The sequence below is a fragment of the Amaranthus tricolor genome, chromosome 16, assembly GCF_026212465.1.
Source record: "Amaranthus tricolor cultivar Red isolate AtriRed21 chromosome 16, ASM2621246v1, whole genome shotgun sequence".
Classification (NCBI taxonomy): domain Eukaryota; kingdom Viridiplantae; phylum Streptophyta; class Magnoliopsida; order Caryophyllales; family Amaranthaceae; genus Amaranthus; species Amaranthus tricolor.
Genome location: NC_080062.1, coordinates 7,966,663 through 7,991,970, shown reverse-complemented (window position 1 = coordinate 7,991,970; position 25,308 = coordinate 7,966,663). Strand labels below are relative to the sequence as shown.

Genomic DNA, 25,308 nt, shown 5'->3' with positions numbered 1-25,308 from the left:
AGACTATTTTAAAAAAAACCGTGTCCTGTACAAGTGGAAATTCAGTTTTCACTTTTGCAAAAAATTGGGTGACACCGTCTCACTTATGAGCCGCGTCTTATTGGGCGGCCCAATTGTATATATATATCCCAATTTTACAAAATTAAAATGTCAACTTCAAGAGTTGAAAGACCAATTTAAAGACTTAAAAGATCAATTTCAAGGATTTGAAATTGACATTCAAATCATAAAATTTGACAGTTTTAAAACTTAAAATGTCAATTTCAATACTTAAAATTAGGATTTCAATACTTAAAAAACCAATTGCAGGATATTAAGTTCTCATTTCAACTTTAAATTAGGATGACAAATATTGAAGTTGATATTAAAAACTTTAAAATTGACCTTTTAAGTCTTAAAGTTGAATTTTTAAGTCCTAAAAGTAATAAGCCAGAATATTTTAAAAAATTATTGAGTTTGGGCCAGTTGTACGGCTAAGGCCGTCTCACAAGAAAGTAATTGTTTTTTTTATGTTTTTTACTAATGAAATTTTTGTATGAATTCTTTTCATGATAAAACAATTTCATTTCATCTACTAAAATATTCTATTTTATTTTAAAAAAAATGAGTGAACATTTCTTATGGAACAGGTGAAAAAGGATAATTTAACCTTTTAAAACAGTAGAGAGTAGAGAGTAGTACACAGTTGAGAGAGAGAGAGTTACAGTAGGAGTGATAGTAGTGTTAGTGTAGTCCAAAATCGCCGTAAATTTTGACCAAAGAGAGAAAGTAAAAACTAAAAGCAGAAGTAAAGATTATTGTAAATTTGCAGTTTGCATATAGAAGACATAATAAATGTAAGACGACAAAATGAAGAAACAGGACAAATTCAAACATCCCATCAAAGTCACTCCATATCTAAACACACTACCGTCTATCAATTTCCCATTTTAACCAAACCTAATTAATCTCTTTATCGTCAATTATAACTTTTTATCCATAACTCGAAAATCATTCTATTTTAAATGACCGGAAAAATTACGTGAAGCTTAATCAAAATCTAAACTCGTTCATTTTGATTTGTTTGTAGTTCCGCATTATTATTTGAGTCATAATTCTCTAGATTTCTTGTTAATTTTATTTTAAGTCAATATTTTTTATTGTAGCCTTAAATAAGTATATTTATAAATATTTTTAGTAACAATAAAAAATTTATTATACACATATTTTATGAACAAAATTAATGATAAAATATATTTTTTTAAATCATTGACCCGTTAAGTCAACCCAAATTTGAACAATACCTGACAAGATCAAATTCGTAACTGATCCGACTCAAAATAATTAACTTGCCTAAAAGTCACCTAACCCGCAAGTATGCAACCCATTCAATCGACTATTTTTACAGTTCTGCGACACACATGTATTACAAAATTGATAGAACCAACTATAAATTATGGAAAAGAATAAGTGAGAGAAAAAAAATGAAAATGTATAAATAAAAATTAAAGAAAATAATGAGTATATCACTCAAAATAAATATGTTAACAAACTAAAATTAAAAGTATGGCACTCTTAGAGCCGGAAGGAGTACCAATGTAGCATGACCTAAGTTCTACTCCTCTTTCGAAATTGCCACAATATAGAATAACCTAACAATCAAATTGTAACAATGTGGAAAAAAGCATGCAAAAGTGTATGTTGTCTTCCTGGGCATACTCAACAAATTAAGGAAGTTACTACCGTTTTTATATGTTGTTCTCAAATAGAATTTATAAATTTTAGTGTCAAATTTAAACTACGATTTCTCATCTATCTATAAAATACACAGATTCATATGCGATCTCGTTAAATTCGTCTCAATATATACTTTCTAAATATCCACTTTTTAAAATTTTTAAAAATTCAATTAAAATTATTTAATTTTAAAATTTATATTGAAATCTACAAAAAAAGTTAGACCTATAAGAAGAAAAGGACAAGTCAATTGTGGAAGAAAAAATCATCAATATCAGCAACTTGGAAAAGCAATAACTGAAGGTATCTTCCTGAATCCTCTCCCTAGCCATAGGATCAGAGCACCCAGCCATCCATAATAATCTCATAATAATATCATCAAAATAGAATTGTAGAAGTATTTTTTTATATGAAGCTTATCGTTTCATTTCATGTTATTCATCATAATCATCTTCCTACTCAAAATTTTTCCTATTATATTTTTATAAATATAATACAGCCTTACCGTAAAATACACTTAGTTGTTTCTTTGAGAGGCGGTCCCACACAATTGTTACACTTTAACTTGAGAGGTATTGCTTTAGTTTTTCTAAAATGATAATCAATTTGGACAATTTAATTTTCGAGTAATAATTAAATAATTATGAAAAAACAATTTGAACTATATTTACTTACTTGTAACTTAAATTAATTAATTTTATTAAAACACTTAATACAAGCACTTGTTTGAAAGAAAAATAAATCATGCTTTCAAACTAATTATTTTTCATTTTCTATGTATCTACGTATATTAACTTACTTTGTAATATCGGTTAATGATACTCATTATTATTGTCATGTAATTTTTTTAATTGTCTGATTTAACATTAAAAAAACAAATTTAAAATGAAAAAATTCAACATTAATATCTAATAATCCAACCTTTTATCCATTCAATTTGAAAACCTTATCTTTGGATAATTTTTTAATAATTCAACTTTGGCTATGTTTGCTCACAATATACCATAATTTTAATGGTTAATTTTTAAAAAAATAAAATTGAAAATCAAATACTTTGAATAAAAAAAATTTTAAAAATAAAAATAATTTTTTTTTTAAAAAAAAAACACCACTTCACCAACTATACCACTCAACCCTAATCTCTAACCCCGTCACAACCCCTCAACCACAATTCCTCCTCGAAAACTGCTCCGTCTGGGACGAACAACACCCCTTCCCCAAAAGACAACACCACCTCTTTAGCTTATGAGATTTTCAGAAGAATCAAACTAAAGTTCATGAAGGCATAATTCAAAATTGACAAGGAATTTTAAAATTTTAACTAAGTTTGAAGACATAAGAATTTTAATGTTGTGGCTCCCACTACAGCCTCCTCATAGTCTATTCCCAATCTTTGAGACGAATGTAAGTCGAAAACTTAGCCTTGAGCTACCAACCTTCTATAAGGCTTGGTATTATTCCATCCATCAATTGTAACGGGGATAATTCATGATCTATGTTCAGTTTAATCGAGGTAGGCCGCAACATAGAGCATAATATGTCGCCCAACAGAAGATGTGAGTTTAGAAAACTTGAGTAGTAGTCTTACAATTAACTAATCATTTTATGCCACCAAAACTTAGGACATTGTTAACTATGCTTTCAAGCATCAACATGCTACCCTCTTTAGTTTTGGGAATACATCCATGATCCATACCATAGAAGTCAATAAAGCAAAAATTGACTGATGTTTCATCAAATCAAGATGAAAAAAATTGACACATCAAACCTATTTTCCTTGGAATTCTCTATAATACAAGTGTACACTATGATTTCAAATCCATTCCTTCTCCACCTTCAATGGTAGGTGATTTGAGTTGTTTGTTGTTGCCATATTTTGTGGGACATAGCATAATCTTCGTAATCCATGAAGATGGCATGACTTGCAAATAATAAAATAAGCAGCAAATATTTGTTCGCCTTGATGACATTTCCTACTGGTTCTTCCCTGATGTCTTAGACAGGGAGAGGTTTTGTGCCAACTCCATAGAACTCAATTGTTCAAACTTCAAACATGTTACTCTACTTAACACTCAATTAGCCAAATTTTCATTTTACAACTTAACATATCACTAAGTGAACAATGGTAAATCGTAAAGAATTTCCGCAATATACATATGATTTGTGGCTTGTGCATTGGCCTTAACAACCTGCTTGATGTTCCATAATACAAATTCATAACAAAAGTGTACAACCTGCACCGCCAAAAGTTGTGTCATTATACAAATTGTGAATCTATTTGCTCCAATTCTTGTTCCTCCGTATGTCTCTCCTCCTCTTTTGCTATCAAAAAGTCTTCGCTCCTCGTTTGCTATTCAAAAAAAAAAAATCCCATCCTTTCATTTTCTCCAAGCTGAACATACCATTATTGAATCATACACCTCTAAAAGGCTTAATCAATGTATCTAGAGCTCAAATATTCTAGAATATTTCTTTTTCTACATCAGTTTCCATAAGGATTAAGGTGGAAAGCTTATCATCCTTGAACAAGCATTACTCAACTTACCAAAACATAAATCCCAAAGCCCATAAGTAACACTAGATTATAAACCCACAAACAAATGATCAATTAATGAATTGCAGAAGTTATGTCGTTTTAACAAAGGATTCATCCAACAACGTCGAAAAAAATCTATTCAGGTGAACCAGGTTCAGCTGGCAGAATAGCGTTGTGGCTAATCTTGACATAAATCAGACAACAACCTCAAATTTACTCAAATTACTCCAATACCATTATTTTTAGCCTCCATTAATAAATAGATTTAACAAAAATTGTGACGGAAGCTGACATATCCTTTTCATGTACAACAAGGACTCTCCCAATACCTCAAGGACGATCAAACTATGCACAAAGATTACGCGCAGGAACCTAATCTCAATGTTTTTTCTCCACGCTAATTTCATCGCCCTTTCCAAAATCCGCTTAAAAAGGAGAAAAAGTGAATAACCTACCATCTTAACTTCCATTCCAACACTATGCAACAGCGGGTGGACTCAATCACCTAAATATCACATATCAAGGGTTGGAACCTATTTATGAATTATAATAAGCAACATCAAGAGGCATTCCGTAGGCACTACAATTAGATATATCAAACTAAAATCTAGCCCAGCTGCGCATATCCAAGGCTGAATCAAGAACAGATTGGACTCCCATTGCATTGCTAACATCAGATAAATTAACACAGCTGTATAACTGGTGTCTCAGTATTTCCATAAAGATAACTATCTAAGGAACAACTTAGAAGATTGAACTGTGAGTATCCACAACAAGTGAAGCCACAGATATATTTCAGTATCCTTCATCCTAATCTAATAGTTATATACTGCAGAATCCTCGAGCACAAAGCTGTTTACAAACTAAATTTAACATGTCGGTCACCTTCCCCTTCACCTTCAAGAATTATTTAGATCCTTGTTGATAACAAGCCTTCATTCATTGCCTACATAGCTGGCCTCACCTTAATCTAAAAGCTACAACATCCCTATTTAATCCAAGCCACTTCATTACATATTCATGGAACTTCAAATTCTAAGAAAATATGAAAAAGGTACAGATTTTACCTTGCTATATGAAGCTTTACCACCCTCAAGCGGATAGTAAGTGCAAATTCAAAAAGTAATTATAGAAGAATACTTGCCTGTGCTTTTATGATTTGCAATTGTTACTGGGTCGCACCTCTTGTGCCTGCTCAAAACCAAAATAGAATATTGAAACAGTGGCTCCAGTCTGAACTATTTCCCAGGGTCATAAGCAGGATTTCCATCCAAACCCAGGAAGAAAAAACAGATGTAACAAAATAGAAATAGAAAGCAGCATCAATAGATAGACTTCAAGCACATGGAAAAAACTCTGCACAGATCAATATTCAATCATAAACCAGAAAGTAGATGCTACATCCGAAGGTTACACATATATTCTGCCACCAAGGAGTCATGCCTGCTTTTGAGGTACCAGAACAGTACCAAAAACAGCATACAGGTAGTCTCTGGACCTGACTCCTATAAATCATACATAAATTCTGATTGCTAGCAGAAAACCACCCCCAAGTGAAATAGTACAGGAAACCTTAGCAAATAAAATATGGATACCATCAACTATGTTCAATTTATTCCGTAAAAACATTGAACGATCTCTAATACCCATTCATTCACTCAAAAAAAAAATAATCTCTAATACCCATTCATCAAATGCTACGTTTACAAGAAAATCTTCCCATTCATCCTCCCAGCATCATTTCACAGAAAGACCATACAGGACAATGACCACAATTTACAACAGAAATCAGTTTTATTAGAGACTAAAGTTCATTCAATACTTGGGTGTGTTTACTACTAATAATCGAATCTTAAGGCAATTTTCACGTAGTATATTAGTTCAGCAACCCAATACATTAGAAATAATTACAAATTGCATTTCAATGTATGCTAAGAGAGACTCTGCAGGTTGACATTTCAAATGGCAAATAAACAACAGAAAATATCAATTAAGAACATACAATGTAAATCAAAACCACACAACAAAATTAATACTTCAAATAGGTAGACAGATAACACAAATTTATTGCTACAAATTTTAACACAGCCATAAATAGTCAAGTACACATACGAAACATGAAAGCAAAATTGCTACAAGCAACAATATCCACAAGCTTTTCCCGCCCTTTGTCTTTTCAGGAAAGGGGAAAAAGAGAGGGGGATAAAGTGGGCTGCTGACACTGGATTAAGAATAAATAAGCTGAAAGATATACTTCAATAAAGTTACAAATGAACAGTGCAACCATTGCTAAACATTTGTAATTACTCACATGAGGCTCCTTTGCAGAAAGCTAGAAATCAAAATCTGGAGAAACTTTATCAATACACCGTCTCAGAAAAGCAAAATCATCAATGAGCAAAAAGAGTTTCATTGCGTCTAGGAGGTCTATCAGGAACTGTCCCAGGCTTAAATTTAGAGGCTTCATGTCTTGCAAGTTCAGGTGGAACAGGACTATTACTCTGAACAAGCATTTGCTTTAGATCAAAGAAGACATCAGTGTCATGCAAGGTCAAAAAGGTAGTCGCCACACCAGTCTTCCCGGCTCTACCAGTACGACCAATGCGATGTGTATACATCTCAATATTACCAGGCATATCATAGTTTATCACATGTGCAACATCAGGTATATCTATACCACGCCCTGCAACATCAGTTGCAACCATGACATTGTACCTCTTGGTCCTGAAACCTTCAAGGCTAATTTCTCTTTGTTCCTGTGATTTTCCACCATGCAAAGTAGTGACTCGATAGCCTGCCTTGTCCAAATTTTTCGCAAGCACATCAGCAGTCTTCTTGGTGTTAACAAACACTATAGCTGTCTTATCACCTAAATCATCGAGCAATTTCTGTAACCTGAAAGTTTTTTCTGAGTCCTTCATCATGATGACATGTTGTGTAATGAGGTCAGTGGCTTTCCCAGCTGTGCCAATAGTTACCACTACAGGATTCCTTAAGAACTTCCTGGCTAGCCGCTCAACAGCAGGTGGCATAGTTGCGCTAAACATATAGGTGGTCCGGTAAATCTTTCTCTCATCAAGCTCCTCTTCTTCATTCTCAGGCTTCATATTACTAGAAGGCATTGCCTCCAAGACACCAACAACCTGTGGCTCAAAACCCATATCTATCATCCGATCAGCCTCATCAAGAACAACATAATTGCATTGATTTAGAACAACATAACGCCTTTCCAGACAATCCAAGAGACGTCCAGGAGTTGCAATAACAATCTCACAGCCCTGTCTGATTTTAAATCCTTGCTCCTCGATGGATTGCCCACCAACAATGGAGACAACCTTGATGCCCAGATAGTGTGCAAACTTAACGGTTTCTTCTTCAATCTGTTGTGCGAGTTCACGGGTAGGAGCCATAACAACAGCATAAGGACCCTCAGCCTCATTCTCCTCAGTAATCGGTGGCAGCCTAGTAATGTAAGCCAACATAGGAAGAACAAAAGCAGCCGTCTTACCCGAACCAGTCTCCGCAATGCCAATGACGTCTCGTTGCTGAAGTCCCAACGGAATAGCTGCCATCTGAATAGGAGAAGGAGTCTTGTAGCCAGCTCGCTCCACAGCTTTCAGCAGCTCTGAACTCAATTTACTCTCCACCCAATTCCTCATTGGCCTAGGTATCCTTGAACCTTTATAAGATATATTAAAGTCCTCCCTGAAAATTCTCCAGTCCCTGTCTGTCATTTCTTCAAGCCTCTTTTCAGACCAGTGGCGATCAACCCTCATATCATGGCTTTCGTACTTTTCAGCAGCTTGCTCCCGGCGTCGTAGTGCAGCAGCTTCCTCTGGATTCTCTTCAGTGCCATCTTTTCGGCGAATTTCCTCACGTAACTCGACTTCATTTTTAGCAGCCAGCTTCTTCTGCTCCCTACGGTCTATTCCCGCTCGAAATCCTCTACCAAACAACAGCTGAGCCTCATGAGGATTCTGATACAGGGCATTCATATCACGAGAGGTGTCTTCAGTGTTCTCCCAATCAAAGGAGAAGCGGAACTTCTCACTAGGCTTTATCACTCGCTTCTTTGGCTTCTTTGAACCTAAATACTGCTCTTTAATAAGCTCTAGTTCCTTTTCCCTCTCTCTCTCCGTCAACTTCTCTAGCCTTGCCCGATCCCTAGCTTTGCTCTCCTCTTCACGTTCCTTCTCACGATTCCGCCTCTCAATGTCACGATCACGCTCTCTCTCACGATCACGCTCTCTTTCTCGTTCACGCTCCCTCTCTCGATCACGGTCACGGTCACGATAACGATCACGATCACCATCACGAGAGGAGCGGTGATGAGAAGAATCTAAGGATTCTTTGTCAGAAGAATGGCCTTTAAGAAGTTCAGCACGACGTCTCTGTTCAGCAACTTCTTCTTGTCTCCTTTGCAGAGCCAACTGCTCTCTCTGTGCTTTAGTCAAGAACACAGGCTTCACATTATTAGCAACTTCTTCAAAGGATCGCTTCATTGTATTCAAAAGTGTCTGATTCGTATTAAAAAATGATCAAGAAGCAAGCACCTGATTAACATCAGCAAAAAAAAAAGGATCACTATAGTTTTAGATAAAATAGTTATGAATCTTCAAATATGCAATAAAGGGAATTGATGCTTCCACTCAGAGGGAAATAGCAGGGAAGATGGCACACCCTAATGCAATTGACGTCAGCTTAACAAAAATTTTGCAATCAAACTAAAGAAAAATGTATCAAAATTTTAAAGTATCAAATATGCTTAGCCATTCTGGCACAACTTTTCATGTTTGTAGATGCCTTAAATTTTGAAATCTTGACAACAATCATACATCAAACAAAAGGCTTCTTGATAGTTACCAAATAACAAAATGTTTGAAAACGGAAAACCTGAATAACGAAAAAAAATGATCAATAAAGGCAAGAGAACATGGAAGGCAAGACAAACAAGAATTGCAGCATGTAGATTACCAATTGATAAACTAAAATAGTATTCATTGGAATAAAAGCATAAAACATAGGGCAAGCCATGCTTCATCATAATCTTTATCAAATCAATTATAAAACACCATACAAGCCCATATGAAATGAAGAAATTAAACAAGCAATGAGCTCAATTTGCAAATTTACCAGTCTTAGAAACACTCAAAACTACACGAAATTACTTCGAATCACACCGAATTATGACGAAACATGGCACAGAACATCAATTTCACAATAAGCACCCAAAGTTTGGAATCCATTTCCTAGAAACCAAGTACAAAATAAGGAACTCTTAATGCATTATTTTGACATTCAATACAAACAAAACAGTCCATTACCTCAATGGTATTAAGTAACACCATCTTAAGCTCCACCAAAAAAAAACATAGTTTACTAAAAGATACTATACAGGAGCTCCATAACACGAACTCTAGGTTAACAACATATATTTATTAGAACTCTAGAACATAGTTACGTAAAACGTCGAACGTTGCACCGATCAGAGTTCAGAAACGTTCCCAGATCGGCGGCGGCATCGTTCCGGTTGCTAACATCAGAACATTTTGAGCCATCCGAAAATGGTGTTGAGAGGGAGAAAAGATGCAGTCTAAGAAACTAGAAACCTAACAAAAGCGCAGAAGAAAAAGAAAGAGAAGAGGAGAAAGAGAACTTACGGTCGTCAATGGTGGTCGAGGACTTCGAGATTCCGGTTAGGGTTTTCACAGATGTGTCGCTCGTTATTCTTTTCTGATTTCGGAACTATGACGGAGTATTTTAACATTTACTGTATCATTTGTGGCTTAGTACGAGCACTATAGTATGATGTAACCTTTTTTTTTTAGATTATTTTTGACTTTTAAATAAAAAGTTAATTAAAACTTGGTCCGAATTGTAATAATTTTAACACAAATTATTATATGATATCGTATTTTTGTAAATGTATCTTATATTGGGTTAAATTTTTCAACTAATATAAAATTTGAGTATATAAACCCCTTTACAAGAATAGTTGAAATTTTAATTAATTTTCTTCTCACAATTAAAAAAGCATAAGTATAAATCTCTGTTTGTTCTATCATTTTCTATTTATTTATTTATTTATTACTTATGAATGGAAGTATGTAATATTAAGGTTTTCAAGCAATTCAATATAATATTTAATTATTAATATCTTTAATTGCATATATTTAAAAATCATAAAAAATATATATGTTAAAGTTCATATTTTAAAATGTATCTAATAAGTTCTCACTTAACTATATTTATAGTTACAATTGGGTGACAAAAAATAAGACAATATTAGTTGATTAATGATGTAAAAGTATAAGTGTTGCATTTTATTAGGACCCAAATTAATTATTTAACTCCAATTAAAGATGAACAAAAATAATACTACTTCATCCTTAATCAAAAGTATTGACACATGGTTAATTTGACATCTTGTTGTTGACAAGAGCTATTAATTTTATGACTAGTTAAAGCTGGAGCTGTTTTTGGACGGGCTACCCGCCAGGCTTGATCCATCCAGCTCGAAAAACGAGCGGATTTAGACAAAGTTTTTCAAAAAATAATTAAATTTGGACGGGTAATACCTGCCCGCCAAGATAAATTGGCGGGTAGCGACGCCATAAAAATTTCCGCAAGTATACCCGCCCGCCCGCCCGCTAAGTTTAATATATTAATTATTAAATAATTAATTCTATTGATTATGAAACTAATAGTCTACTGTTTAGTACTAATAGTTTACTACATACCCAACTTTAGTAATTAGAGTTCATATCCACTTTAATAATTTTTTAATTTATTATGATTAGAGAGGTATATGTCTGGACTTCATACTCCGTGGTAAAATAAATCAATGGTGCAATGCTTTTGTTGGATTATTCAACATAATGTTTATATTCATGTAATTTGATTCCCGTCCGCTTTAAAAAATGGGCATGTAGCGACAAAAAAATATGCACGCAAATGCGGGCGGGCTTTTGAATAATTGACCCCGTTGGTAGATTTTTTAGGTACTATCAATTATTTATATGGGAAAATGAGTGAAACATTAAAAAGCCAATGAAAAAGTTAATCATAGTGAAATTATTTAATAAATGATTAATTGGCTTTTTGATAGTTGGGGTTGGTCATAAACCAAAAAAATAAATTTGATAAATGACCTTAATAATTGGCTTTTTCGGCAGTCGTTAGAACAAAAAAAAAATATATTTGATATTTAACTTTTCAACCAACTAAAAATCGGCTTTTAAGCCTAAATCAAAAAATAATTTGGTTACCTTTTGTTATGGGCATATTGTCCCATTTCCCTAACAGTCGGTAACCAATAGTTCATTTTCTAATATCTTTCTTTTAATAGCTGGTTTATCTAGTTAGTTTTAAAAACCAATATTTTCATTTGGTTAAACAAACAAACTAAAAAGCCAACAATCATTTGTCAAACACTATCTACATTATGCTTTTTCCTTCTAGACTTCTAGTGCAGATCCAGGTTTCAAAACCCAATTTAAGAAATAGACCAAAGATTTCCATAAACAAAGAAAGAAGAGACCTGGAGAAAGACAAAAGCTAATAAACACATCATGCAGATTGCAGATATTGTAAGTTAAAATAAATTGTAGGCAGTTTAACAGAGAGCATTAATCTACAACTATCTACCGAATTAATTTCTAGGCAAAAACTAATCTCCAAAAGTCTAATATGCTCTCAGAAACAAAAACCGATTCTACACAACCCTAAAAACGCCTATAAAACTGTCTGAACTGTTGTGATATTTTCAAATAGTAGCCACAAATGCTGTGAGCGACTTATCATTAAACAGCACAGATCGGTATTTTCAAATAGTAGCCACAAATGCTGCGGGTGACTTGAAACAAAACAGATCGGAGAACCTACAAATTTAACAGCAACGACAGGCAAAATGACATGTATCTCAGCCTTTGGTACTCCGCTTCCTCTTGTTTGAATTCTTTTGCGACTTCGATGGAGACTTCACCTTTGGATTTTCGGGCTTTTTTACTGGTTCGGGCGACGACTCCCTATCTTCAGTCTCCTCCTCCTTTGCCGAAGAAACAGCTTTCACTTTGCTGCTGCCACTTGGTTTACTGCCAGTTTTCGGAGATTTGCCCTTGGACTTTGAAGCAACTTTAGGAGTTTCTTGCTTAGACTTATTGCCCCCCTTGGATGTCTCATCGGTATCTTTGGATTTCGCACTTGACTTAGGGGTGATTTCAGAAGCCTTGTTGGAAGATTTAGAATCATTGGTTTTTCCAATTTTGTTTTCCACAGATTTACCAATACTCTTCACGGTTTCATCCTTTGATTTGTTATCTGTTTTATTACTATCCTTCTGTTTACTCTGAGACTTGGGTGGAGCTTTGGATTTGCTAGTTGAAGCTCCGGCCCTGGCACATAAAAACAATTAGGCAAAAGTGTATATACAAAAAAAACAGACCATATAATTAAAAGATTAAGGCGAACAATGCAGTACTTTTTAGCGGAGGTTTCAGTCTTCCCTTTTTTTGCAAGGACAGGGCTTGTCTTAGCTTTCTTAGCTTTTGGCCTACAGATGAAAAAACATAAATAGATACCAATGAGACAACCGTGGAAAATGAACAAAAAATGCACTCTAGCGATCTGTCTCTTGATAAAAAAAAAACATGACATTTTTTTTAAAAGTGAAAACTCAGGATACATTTGAGTTTGATTGAATCAGCAAATTTGCAAGTCTAATGCTTTACACAGAACTCACTGACGGCAAGTAAGCTTACGTTTCAGCAGTTTCGTCAGCGGTTTCACCATCAGTTGAATGGTCCTGAGATCAAGATGAACAAGCCCACATCAAAAATGGATATTTATATTCAGAAAAATAATAAAACAGTGATATTCCTCCACAAACCAAGAAGCTTGCAAGAGACATCACCTCTTCAGGCACAATATCTTCTAGAATCTGTTTCCACTTCTCCCTCTCAAGCTTCAGAATCTCTATATCACCATCAATATAAGCTACCTATATGAAAACGTAATTAAATACTTGAAACAAAAAAGAAAAAAGCATGTAAACAAATGAAAATTGGGGGTAATTGACATGTAAACAAATAAAAAATGTGGATAATTGACTTCCAATCACCTTATGCTTTCCACTAGAATTGTCGAAGTGCTCAATAACACCTTCATAGAACCTGCAAATAGCTCCACAAAAAAGACATTAAATCATGAATAGAATCCAGCAAACCAGGACGAGAATACCTACAATCTTCAAGACGTGTCATGCTAAACTGACAAAAAGAAAACACGAGTCTTGTTTATGAATATGCATACAAGTTAAAATAAAGAAACAATGAAACATCCACACAAAGGAAGGAAGTATGCAACCTGGGCATTACAGGCTAAGAAATTACATCAAAGTTCATGGAGGAACTATTATAATCAAATCAAATCAAATGATAAAATAAGTGTCAAACAAAAGTGGACAGATGGGACACATGGTTGAGAACGCAAAGCGGGTGGATAACAGCTATTAAAAAATGAGCTGAACAAGAAAACAGCCAACTTACACAAAAGTACCTGGCATGAGCTTAATAACATATGCATGCATGGCCACCCAACAGTGTCATGATATGCTAAGTAGCAAATCACGGACCTAAAAAAAGGAATTCTGGTTGGTTTTGGTCTACTTTTGGGGTATTTTGAGCAAATTGCAACTTCAAAAAGCATATTAGCACGGCAACCCATCAAGACCCCACACCCAACCAAAGCGTATTAACAGCTTTAGACAGAAGGGTAGCGAGACTAAGCTTATCTTCTGTATACGAGGGAAAATGTGAAGAGTAGTGAAAGTGAATACACCAAGCTAGAAGATTGGTGTATTGTGAAAATTTTGGTTTACATAGCGATAACGGTCACAAAAAGGCTTTTTGCATTTTACAGATGGTTTCACAGTTGTCACAGTGGTAAGCTCTAAAACCTTTACATAAACATGCAATATTTGACACTATGCCTCAGGCCATGTATACATACATGTTTAGTGACAATTTCAATGTTTTTAGCAATGCAGAATATTTGTAAAACATACAAACTAGGTGAGCAAGAATGCAGAAGGGAGCAATTTAAAAATAACCTTAATATGGTCCTAGTGCATTATATAAAGAAGCATACAATAAAAGTGAACTGTCAAAATTTGTCAAAATCTAGACAAAACGAAAAAATTGATGTCCAAGATCCACATAATTAATCAAATACACACAAGGGAAAGCTAAGTGCTCAACTTACTTCTTGTCATCGGGCCACCAAATCATCACCCTTGCACCAACCATTTCCTCACCATATTTCGGTCCCTGAAAACTCACAAAAATAATCAGAATAAGAACACAATTCTACAATAAAATCTACAAAATGGCTATTGGAAGTTCCTACCCTAAACACTTATATGAGAAGTTTGTTAAAAAAGAAACCTCTAAAAAAAACATCATTTCATTACCCTAATGATATTACTTGCTTCACCAAGGGGGATTTCAAACAAAAAGCTGTATAAACTAGCCTTATGACCCAAGTGATGCGACCCATCAACATCATGTGTCATTATGATCAAGAATGCCCTACCAATAAATTTTAGCATGCCGCCAAGCCCTCTACAAATCTAAAAGACTGGTAGTAATGAGAAGCAGATTTCTATTGATTTATCCGATCATGACAATTTTTACATCAAAAGGAATTTAGACATCCATATCAAAAATCCATTTGAAATCAATCATCACCTGAAAGCTAAAATGAACCCATTTTTGCAAGTTAAATGTATCATACAAATGTTTTCAGACCGTATACATTGGCTCAGACTATGGACTTCAGTAATCTAAACATTGAAGGAAAAAAATGTAGCGCAATGAGAAAATCCATTCAATGACACATAACTCTTCCTAATGTCACATCAGTACCTCTCAAGTCCTAACTCACAAATAACCATCAAAATACCATCCGTCACTAAAAAGGCATCACCACAACCTTATAAGTTATATCGTACCACCATTTCAAAACAAAACTTTTACAATACTACACACAGCTTATCAAACAATTCCCACAGTACCTGTAGAAACAATCTAAACAATTTCATTAAAAATGTAACATTATATAGCTGCGCTCTCCTGGGAGAATTACTTGATAACGAAATTAATAGGAACATACTTTCTTTTGGCCTGAACGCTTCCTTTTGGAACTTGACTTGGATGCTTTTTCTACATCACCTTCACCTTTAGTCAATTTTGCAGCAGACTTCTCTGAAACAACAGATTTCTGACAAAAAGCAACAAAAACAGTTAAGGCATCAAGCATAGGGCAACAAGGCATTAGTTAAGAATTTAAGTCATCAGAAGACAAACTAAACAGCTTCCTGAAATACCTTCTCCTCATCCTTAAAGGGCTTATTTGTAAGATCCTTTGCAAGAGTCACTTTATCATGCCCTCGTTTCATCTTATCTTCACGATGAGTACCAGCTTCAGCCTTCTTTCCCAACTGCTTCGTTGCTTTGGTGTCCAAATCACTTGTCTTTTCATCTTCCTTCTTTGATATATCAACAGAACTTGGTATGCTATCTTCATTATCAGCAGCAGAAGGTACCTTTTTCTCGGTGCGTTTTGACTTGGCCTCGGATACACCAACTCCTTCAGAGGACTTCTTTAAAACATCTTGCTTTTTCAAATCTGTGTCATCCTTTGGCACATTATCAACTACTTCATCTTTCTTCTTCTCGGGTGGGACCTTTTCCGAACAAATTTCATCAACACGGCTTCTGCTAGGAGAGGGAGAGGGAACATTAACAGGCTCATCAGATGTTTTAGGTGAAGAGACTGGGGACTCAGATGTTTTAGGTGAGGAGACTGGGGCCTCTAGCTCATTCTTAATTCCAACTGGCTCTACAGTATCAGTCACATTCCCCTCTTTCTGTTCTTCAGCTTCTTCCAGAATCTCAGGCATTTCAACTCCCTTCTTTTCATCAATAGGAAGTTCAGAAGAGCTCTTTGAAGAATTTGATTTCTTCCCTTTTCGTTTGTTGACTTTATCCACCTTTGTTCGTGACTTTGTGACTTTCTCAGCAACTGAATTTTCAACCTTCGTCTTGACTGGTGCTGGTTCTTCAACTTGCATCTCATGATTTTCCTCCTTGGATTTGTTATTACCAGCAGAAGCATCTTCTTCCACCTCTCTCTGGAAAGTACCATTGCTCACGGCAGATTTTGGTGATCCAACAGTAGTAACACTGACATCTTCAGAAGGAGGTGCATCATTCATAGTTTCCAAAGCAACCTGAAAAAAGAAATAACAGAAAACATTTAACCCATTTATAGAGAGACAAAAAAACAATGTAACAGAAATAAAAGAGCAAACGTACTTCAGCGGCCTTTTCTGAAGGCTCTTTAGTCACATTGTTCTCCTCATCCTGAGTAAAGGCGAGAAAGATTTAGAACATGGTCAATCAAAAATCCAGAGATGACAGATAGTATAATATATACCAAACATCTACATATGCCCAGGAAATTAATCTGGATTTATAAAAACGGAAGGAAAAAAATAAAGATACTTGTGTGAGAAACCCCACAATTGCGACAAATTAGTTACACTCCTATTAAAATAGCACTGGCACAATTGGAGAAGACTTGTTCAACTGTTAAAATGTGTGGTTATTATCTTATCTTGTAATAAGAATTACAATAACCTTTCCAGGTACCAAACTCCACTTTGCACATCTAAAATTCAACTAGATTTGTAACATGTATCATCTAGAATTTTTAAAATGTACATCAACGAGAAGCCTTTCTGTATCAAAATATCTTCCAGGCTACAGATTTTCAGTCCTTTGATTTTCGCTTATTGGATTATAGTAAAAATGACTCATCAAATAATCAGAATTTTTATTTTCCAATGAAGCTTGCTATCAATTGTCAATCGGATGTCTTTTTTTTAAAAAAAAGATAAGGTTGCGTACATACGACCTCTCGAAAAAACGCCTAAGCTTAGTAAGAATCAAATAATAGCATGGAATGCTGTTGGTAAATGGTAGAAGATAAGTCAAGTAACTATATACATGGACTTGTCCTTCAAATACAAGAGTAAATGACAAATAGTACATGTAATTCAGAGAAGAAGCAACAATACAATTTGACAACATCACATTGGATGGATATTGTACCTAGGTAACAAATTCTTTCACACTCAACCATTCCAGGGCTAAAAATAAGAGAACACTCTTCATGCAAATTATAAATATAAACTATAACTTCAACAAGTCATAACACTTCCAAGCATTTTATAACTTGGCTAGTTAATAGAAACAATACTAATGTACACTAATATCCGATACAATTCCTAAAACAAGAACTACTGATTTACCAATGTAAAAAATAAATTGGCTCTAAGGAATTTTTCAAAGTGGAGTCATGTCATCAGTTCACAGCCTCTTACTACCTCACCATCCCTCCCCCACAACCCTCCTTCCCTTGCAAATGAAAATAAAAACAATAAAAAATCCATGTATTGGGTCTCACCTAGGGCATGAGATCAAAAACATGAAAATACATAGCAATATAACTACACACCGCATGAGCCAAAAGAAAACACCAATTGTTGGGCAACAACTTTGCAAAACTAGTGAATACAGTAAGAAAAGAGCACAATAATCATGAAAGAAGAGATGTACTACCGCGTTTTTGCTTGCAGCGTCTGCATTCTGGGTATCATTAACTTCACTTCCCGATCGCAAAACATCTGACACAGCCTTAGTATAATCATCTATACTAGTACCAAGAGACTTCATAGTAGGCACCAGAAGATGTTTAAGCTTGTTATCACATTTTTTAATCACTTCCTCCCCAAGCTGGCGAGCAATAGGCAGAACTTCCTAAACATGAGAGAAAAAAGGGATCAAACATATTTTTTCATGATGATCAAAATATAAGCTTCTGGAATTGAAGATCACAGACCTTGTTCTCTATTTTCAGGACATTCAAGATAGATGACAAAAGATCTTTTGAAATCTCTTCACTTTCATCCAAGACCAGGGTCATGATTGTCTTCATAGAACTTAACACATTTGCAGGGTGCTCAGTCCTGTAAGTAGCAGCCACACCCACAAAATAAGCTCCATCAAGTATGAACAATATATGACAGTTTATCATAAAAAATCAATTTGATAATCTTCCAATTGTAATTCAGTTTATCCAAGAAAGTCAACAAGACCAAAGGCAAGAGCATGAAAGAGTGTGCTGCTTGAAAAACACAAATATGGAGCAAAGCTTCTCTGTCTATGTTATTTGTCTCACTTCACATTGTAGTGTAACAATATTTTTAAAGCACTTCTTATCCAACACTTAGTGCCGTGACACAAAAAATAGAACTGCTCAAATTTTACACTGTTACCACACAAGGACGCGTCCATAAAAATATTTGCCAACTACATTAACGCAGATTCTAAATAGGTATTCAGAAACACTATTTCTCTATACTGCAATTATTAAAAGCATGGACAGAAACAAGAGTATGATGCCATAGCCCTAGATTAAATGACAGCCTTTCTCAGAGCACTAGGACAATAATTAGCAGTAGAAGCACCATAGTAAACTTAGAAAGACCAGCAGTCTCCTTAAACGGATAAGGTGAGTCCTTGAAAATGAATAATAAAAATGTATTCTTTACCTCTATGCTATATAAGAAGAATGGCCAACAAAAATCCCCCATTAATGCAAGAAACTAATCAAAACGAGATAAACTATCAGAAAAGAGCCCATCTTCTGAACTTCTCTCCTCAAAAATACCCAAGACACTTAGCTTTACATCAAGTGAAGGGAGCATATATACAGAACACAGCTCTAGAGTTTCACGCATTTACTACTTGAAATCTCTTGAGGGAAAGATGGGTCTATCGGGGGAAAAATCTGTAAGGTGAAAAATTAGGTAGTTTATAAAAGTACTTTTCATTCTATTCCTAAAACAAAGACCAAGGAATCTAAAATATATACATACTACAAGATGAAAAGACAAATATGAAAGCTAAGCTAAGAATTCTATCATGCAGAAAACCAAAGGTTTTGAATACAAAATCAGACAGCAGGCCATAGACTCAATCATATAGCAAAAGACCAAAATACTAACAGGGAATCATCATAAATTATAAATTCCCCACAAAATATTACCTTATTGTTCTAAAGAAGTGCTGAAACATTTCCAAAATCAAAGCATCACATTCGAGATCAAGCATCACAACACATGATCTGACTTTTGCAACTGTCTCCAGGATGGAGGTCCTCTTGAGGTACGATTTGCTACATTTGTCATCCAGTTTCTCAAAAGTTGATACAATCAAATGAAACACCTCCTGAACACCATAATGTATTATAGCATATAATATGGAATAAAATTTTTAAATTGATCTAGAAAAACAGTCTAAGGGCAGACTTGGGATTGAGAAGCAATAGAGTCACACCTTCATTTGATCATCCTCATATGGTGCATCTGGAGCTGTAATCCTTGTAATCTCACTGATGCATGAAGCAACAGCAACTTTCACATCAATATCTGGATGTCTCAGAAGCTCATTGGCAACCAAGGCTTTCATTGATGAGGAGAGTGCATTCTTCATCGACTCTGATGGTGACTGCTCCACTCGGGAGAGCAAACTTTCAACTCGCTACAAGAAAGTGATTCAATGGTTACATAAACAACAAACCTCATTCCATGGAACTATCTAAAAGAGACTGCATTATAACAACTTGGTGCTTAAGCATGTGTTCTGATCAGAGTTTGAGTGCACTGACATATCAGCATGATTTATAGATCAGTAATAAATCTCATAACCACTCCCACTGCTACTCCTTCATTTCACATAGATACACAATATATATAGGCATATTAGGCATCAAGCACTATGAAGCCAGAAACCCAAGTTGTAACCTATAAACATAGGTCAGGAAAAGTCCATGAAAGGGAAATTAGAATCAAATTAGGAGTTTTTCAAACTATGAACTTGAGTCACAGTTGTCAAATTATCACTTGAGTTCTCCAAATCTAAATAAGTCAATTTGGAGTTTGGAAGCTATTGGCCAGCCCTATGGAAATAGATGCATAGCTTCCAAAAGGAGTAATTGGTAACAAAGCTGTATGATCGTAACAAGAGTACCGATAAACTGCGGATTCTAGAATACTTGGAGAAGATGTCCAACTAGATTTCCTGTTCCTGATATTCTTTTCCTTTCCGGTCTTTTCAAGTGTAAAATCTGTCTTAATTGTCCAGTCTTCTATATTGCAAAGCATTCTCTCTAATCTCTCTCTCTCTCTCTCTCTCTCTCTCTCTCTCGGTTTTTAAATAATAAAATGGAAATGCGAGTAGAAAAAGAAATGAAAGTTTCTCAAATCTAGGGAAAACAAAGAAATGATTCTTCTATTTCTAAATTAAAAGCAACATTTATCTCAAAAAGCTAAGAAATGATGCAACTAAATAAATGTAAAGTATCTAAAACAAGAAGCTGAAAAACGATACACACTAAATGTCTAATTTTTGTGCCTACAATTAAACATCTCATTTAAATAGGAAAAGAAAAGGATCATGCGATTTGGAGGCCAAAAACAGTGTTTAGTTACCAAAAAAAGAATAGGCTAAAACTAGAGTTTTCATATATTGTAGACTGGAGTTGACCAACTTGTTGGCCTCTGCTTTAATAATACTAAGATCATAAACAAACAATTTTTCCTTGAATGCAAAAGTGTTTTTAAATTACCTAACCGTACCTTGAATGCAAAAGTGGTACATAAAAAATAAAAATAAGGAACTCTCTAGGTCTTGCTCCATCTTTTAACTTTTTCCTTTACGCCTCAATTTCTCACCCCTCTCCTTGGTTCCTTTTCTTTTCATAGTAGTCTCCTTCCTTAAAAGAGAAGAACATGCTTCTTTTCCACTAATGTCACTCTAACTTTGTTCAAAGGTCATAAACCTCATGATTTGATCCTCCCTTACTATTAATTTGTGCATCGATTTGTAAATTTAGCTTTCGAATACATCCTAGATCCAAGAAAGCATCAAGTATCACGAATTTTAAACGTCTTCTGGCTGATTAAGAGCTTGTAAATGCAAGCAGGGAAGAATATTCCATTCAGATTTCTATATTTATCTTTCAACCAATACGGGATATTTAGAATCTTGTTTTCAATGTTTAATATTTACAAAACATTTTCCTTTTTAAAACGGAAAAAAAATTGCGTTTTAATATGTCTTTCACAACATCTCAATTACAACAGTGGCCTTAAGAATTTCTATGCATACAACTTTCTCTAATTATCTTTTTGGGGGACTCACTATTAAGTCTAGTGCATGTTTTTACAACCCATACAAGCTCAAAAGGTAACAAATTGATAGTTTTACTCTCCAACAAAAGGGGCAATAAGAATCGGTGAATTAGTTTATCCTAAAGAAGTCGATTATATTCAATGTGGAAGTCCCTATTTAGTCATTCGTTAAGAAATGCTGAAATCTCTTGTTACTTTATCCATTCATGAAATGCAAAACTCCTTTATTTGTATTCATTCATGAAAAGTAGAATTTTCCATATTAGATTGTCCATTCATAGTTGTAATTATGGCCTTGGTATTGTTGTATCCATAAACACTTTTCTTGTTGAATTACGAAATACGAATGCACACACTTTCCCTATAAAAGGAAGTGCATTTATGCAAACTCAGAAGCACATTCATCTTTTAAACCCAATGAAAACCCTTCATTACTAGCTTCATTGTGGATTAAAGATTTGGTTCGTATTATACTTTGACACTATCAGAGGCGACACAAGGAAGAGAACAGAAATACATAGAAAGAAAGCATCTTTTATGCTTCTAATTCCAATTAGTTTGATTCAAAAACAACAATTCCAATCGTCAAAAGCTTGAATCTTGATCCCAATTAACAAATAAAAACAAAAAATCACAAAAAAAAAAAGAGGAGGTATAGGAAACAAGGAAAAAAAAATGAAACTTAACACAAGTATTAGTAGCTAAATCATTCAAACGGCAAAACACATCACCAAAAAAACTTCAAAAAATTAGTGGGTACATCAATTTAAATGTTACAAAAATAAACATCAAGACCATAATATGCCAAACAATTTGGAGCTTACTAAACACAAGCCTCCTGACAAGAAAACTAAAAACTAAACTAAATGACACTTGATACTATAAATCAAGAAATTTCAAACTTGAAAATAGAAGTTTGGGAAAGATAGGCTCTATTCTAAGGATCACATGTAGGCACCTTGGGTACAACATACACTTCAAAACATGAAACTCTATGGGTGCTATAACCTCATTTATTTTTCTTTTCAGGCACATTTTGTTCTCTCTCCCATTGCTTCTTTTAATTCTTTTAGTAGCCTCTACTCTTAGACTCTCTTAATCCCTTAACAAGACGCTCATGCGTCAGTCACCACTCTAGATCTCTTAATGGTCAAACTACACACAACTATATCCTTCCTTGTCTTTGCATCATCAAATTGTCAATATGGCTTCTGCATATATTCTAGCCCTAGATAAGGAAAAAGCAACATGTTAATTTATTAAAATTATTCAATTAATTTTTTAAATCAAACTTTTTGAGATAGAATTCCAAATGAAAACAAAAAAAAAGGTTTAGAAGTCCCAAAGGCCTAATGATATAGGATTGCTTAAGATGAGCACATGCAACGACGCGGTATTGGTAAACCAAGGTAGTGAAAACCAAAAAATTAACAAAGATCACTTAAAAGGCTAGATTGGGAATGAATATAAAGGCCTTGTATTTAAAAGTTGTGGTGGTAAAAATCGAAATGAATTGAGAAAGAAAATTCAAGTAAATAACAAGTGAGACGTATCTAATGTTTCATACAGCGGACCAAATCTTTGGCGTTAAAAATTCGGTATTATTATTGTATTCAATTGATGCTCAAAAATGAGTACAAGAAAAAATTATCAATCTATTCCTTCCTCTTTGATGATAACTTTTTCCTCTATATGTTAGAGTATTAAAGTCACTCTTTTGATGTCATCCTCTTTACAAAACCTTTTTTCTTTGAAAGGTCAAAATGTGTCAAGAGTAAGGACATCAATACCCCTTTAGAAGCATTATTTTTACCAGAATGTGTAAACAAGGACTACACTGAGTCTTCAAGCTCCATGCATACAGCTTTCTCTAAAAAACATCTTTTCAAAAAGTTAAAAAATAAATAAACTATGACTAGTTGATTTCTCTTTTCAGATTTCTCTAAAAAACAAATGCATATGACTTGATTCTCTCGTTCATGGAGCAGTAAGGGTCTGTGAATTTCACAATTCAAGTCATACCAAAATAAAATGGCAATAGACAAAGTTGATTTCTCTTATTTCCTTATGAAAACTTATATTACTTAATTAGTTTGTTCACCAAAAAAGTATTGAATTCCCTAATCAGTTTGTTCATTCACAAAACATACTTCACTAAGTGTCACTGGAAGAGGAATCAAAACACTTTCCTCATAAGAGGGAAGTATAACCACGGAAAGTCTAGACTCTAGAATACAATCAACCACTAACCCTTTGGAAACCCGCAGAACCCTGAGGCCAAAACCGCTTCATTCATTACCTTTAACGTGTATTATCTCTCTGGATGCTATTAACCTTAGACCCTATCAAAAATGACACGAAAAAAGGGGGGAAATAATAAATGAAATGATATCATTTCCATGATTCTCTTCCTAAAATGGACCAAAACTCAATCATTCTGATAGCAGCAAATCAATATTAATATGGAATTAGTATATATTTTTTCCATAATTACTAGAAGCCAAAACATTCAAACGGTAAAATGCAGGTCACAACATTTTTTAAAGCAAGACTTAATAAAACAATAATGAAGCAATTCAACTTCAATTAAAGCATCAAAATTTGCGCAAGAGAGATAACAGCATGCTCATAAAACATAACTCATCAATTAATTTAGGACTAATAAATAAACACATGCAATTCTTACCGGGCAAAAACAATTAATAGAATCAAAAATTAAAGCCCCAAACTAAAATTCAAGATATTTAAAATTTATAGAGAAAAAAAAAATAAAATAAAATCTTACATCTAGCGACGAAAGCAACTCCGTCACTGAGGATGAAGGAGACAGAAGTTTGTTACCAACTTCAGTAAGCTGTTTTTCAACCTCTTTGTCGGTTAACGCCATTGTTACAACCCTTGATATCTCTCAATTTTTCAATTTCTTCACCAGCAGCAAAACCCTAAAAACTTCAAAAGATAAAAATCATCATAACAACCAAAAAAACAACAAAAACTGATCTCAAGTTTTTTTTGGAATTTTCACTCTCTTACGAAAGAGATAAAAAATGCGGAAATACAGAAGTTCCAAATTTTCAGATTTTCAATCAATTTTACATGAGAAACGAGAAACAGAAAGCAAAAAATTCTCGGTGACATAAAAAAGTTAGGGTTCGTCTTTGAATTCTAATTTTGGGGGAAGAAGAGAAATTAAAGGAAAAATGAGGAGAGAGAAAGAGACCTTGTTTTTCGTAGAGATTTATCTCTCGTTTTCCTTTTTCTTTTTATTTTTTATTTGTTGTGTGGGCAAAAGTATAATGATGGGTTGTTGGATGTTCAAAATAAATAGTGCTCCGGTTGGGATTTTACTGAGGGTGAAGATTTATGAAATAAGGCTTTGGAGTGAATTTGGAATCCTCTTGTTGGGAATTTTGGGCGGGCATTGTAAATGAAAATTATTGAAGGTAATTACTTAAACCTTTTCACCTTCTCCCTTAAATTAGAGTTAAAAATTGGGAATTTTGTTTTTTGGGTGTGGGATGTGTTGTGTGGAGGTTAAATTGATGATGTGTTAGATTTGATTGTAGTTTGAAAAGTTTATGTTTTTGTTGGTTTTAGAATGAATTAAACGGTCATTTGAAAAGTATTTATTGTTTTCTGGGTTTAGAATGAATAATAATGGTTGAATATAATAAATATGTATGTGTGTCGAGTTGTTTACATGGTGTCTGTCTAGATTTCCTTAATGTGTTTTCCCATT

At 34.3% G+C, this 25,308-nt stretch overlaps 2 protein-coding genes across 4 annotated transcripts; both read right to left on the bottom strand.

The window, feature by feature from the left end:
• Positions 1-3,277: 3,277 nt before the first annotated feature.
• LOC130802818 (DEAD-box ATP-dependent RNA helicase 21) lies at positions 3,278-10,061 on the bottom strand. 3 transcript variants are annotated; one of them, XR_009039808.1, is made up of 4 exons: positions 9,913-10,043; positions 6,564-8,805; positions 5,397-5,443; positions 3,278-4,066 (listed from the first exon to the last, which is right to left on the bottom strand). XR_009039808.1 is itself a non-coding variant. In XM_057666904.1 (2 exons), the coding sequence occupies exon 2, from the start codon at positions 8,752-8,754 to the stop codon at positions 6,643-6,645; it is 2,112 nt and encodes a 703-aa protein (XP_057522887.1). In that variant the 5' UTR covers positions 8,755-8,805; positions 9,913-10,061; the 3' UTR covers positions 6,286-6,642. The 3 variants fall into 3 exon arrangements, 1 of the variants encoding a protein (XP_057522887.1); XR_009039807.1 differs by lacking the exon at positions 3,278-4,066 and having other exon boundaries at positions 4,917-5,443; positions 9,913-10,061; XM_057666904.1 differs by lacking the exons at positions 3,278-4,066; positions 5,397-5,443 and having other exon boundaries at positions 6,286-8,805; positions 9,913-10,061.
• Positions 10,062-11,810: 1,749 nt separating this feature from the next.
• Positions 11,811-24,900, bottom strand: LOC130802816 (sister chromatid cohesion protein PDS5 homolog C-like). Its single transcript, XM_057666903.1, has 15 exons — positions 24,790-24,900; positions 24,355-24,511; positions 19,714-19,917; positions 19,424-19,605; positions 18,215-18,341; positions 17,935-18,132; positions 16,627-16,674; positions 15,636-16,541; positions 15,422-15,529; positions 14,513-14,577; positions 13,371-13,422; positions 13,164-13,250; positions 13,012-13,055; positions 12,732-12,803; positions 11,811-12,645 (listed from the first exon to the last, which is right to left on the bottom strand). Exons 2-15 carry the CDS (start codon positions 24,454-24,456, stop codon positions 12,174-12,176), a joined length of 2,667 nt encoding a protein of 888 aa, XP_057522886.1. The 5' UTR covers positions 24,457-24,511; positions 24,790-24,900; the 3' UTR covers positions 11,811-12,173.
• Between the last annotated feature and the right edge of the window lie 408 nt (positions 24,901-25,308).

Bases quoted from the DNA above. Each gene is read 5' to 3' on its own strand.
- LOC130802818 (XM_057666904.1), bottom strand. From the start codon at position 8,754: ATGAAGCGATCCTTTGAAGAAGTTGCTAATAATGTGAAGCCTGTGTTC.
- LOC130802816 (XM_057666903.1), bottom strand. From the start codon at position 24,456: ATGGCGTTAACCGACAAAGAGGTTGAAAAACAGCTTACTGAAGTTGGT. The intron at 16,542-16,626 runs GTACGTTTGCTC...TTCTTTTTTCAG, and splicing joins CTTCAGAAAAGGCCGCTGAA to GTTGCTTTGGAAACTATGAA. The intron at 12,646-12,731 runs GTACTGCATTGT...TTTATGTGCCAG, and splicing joins ACTGAAACCTCCGCTAAAAA to GGCCGGAGCTTCAACTAGCA.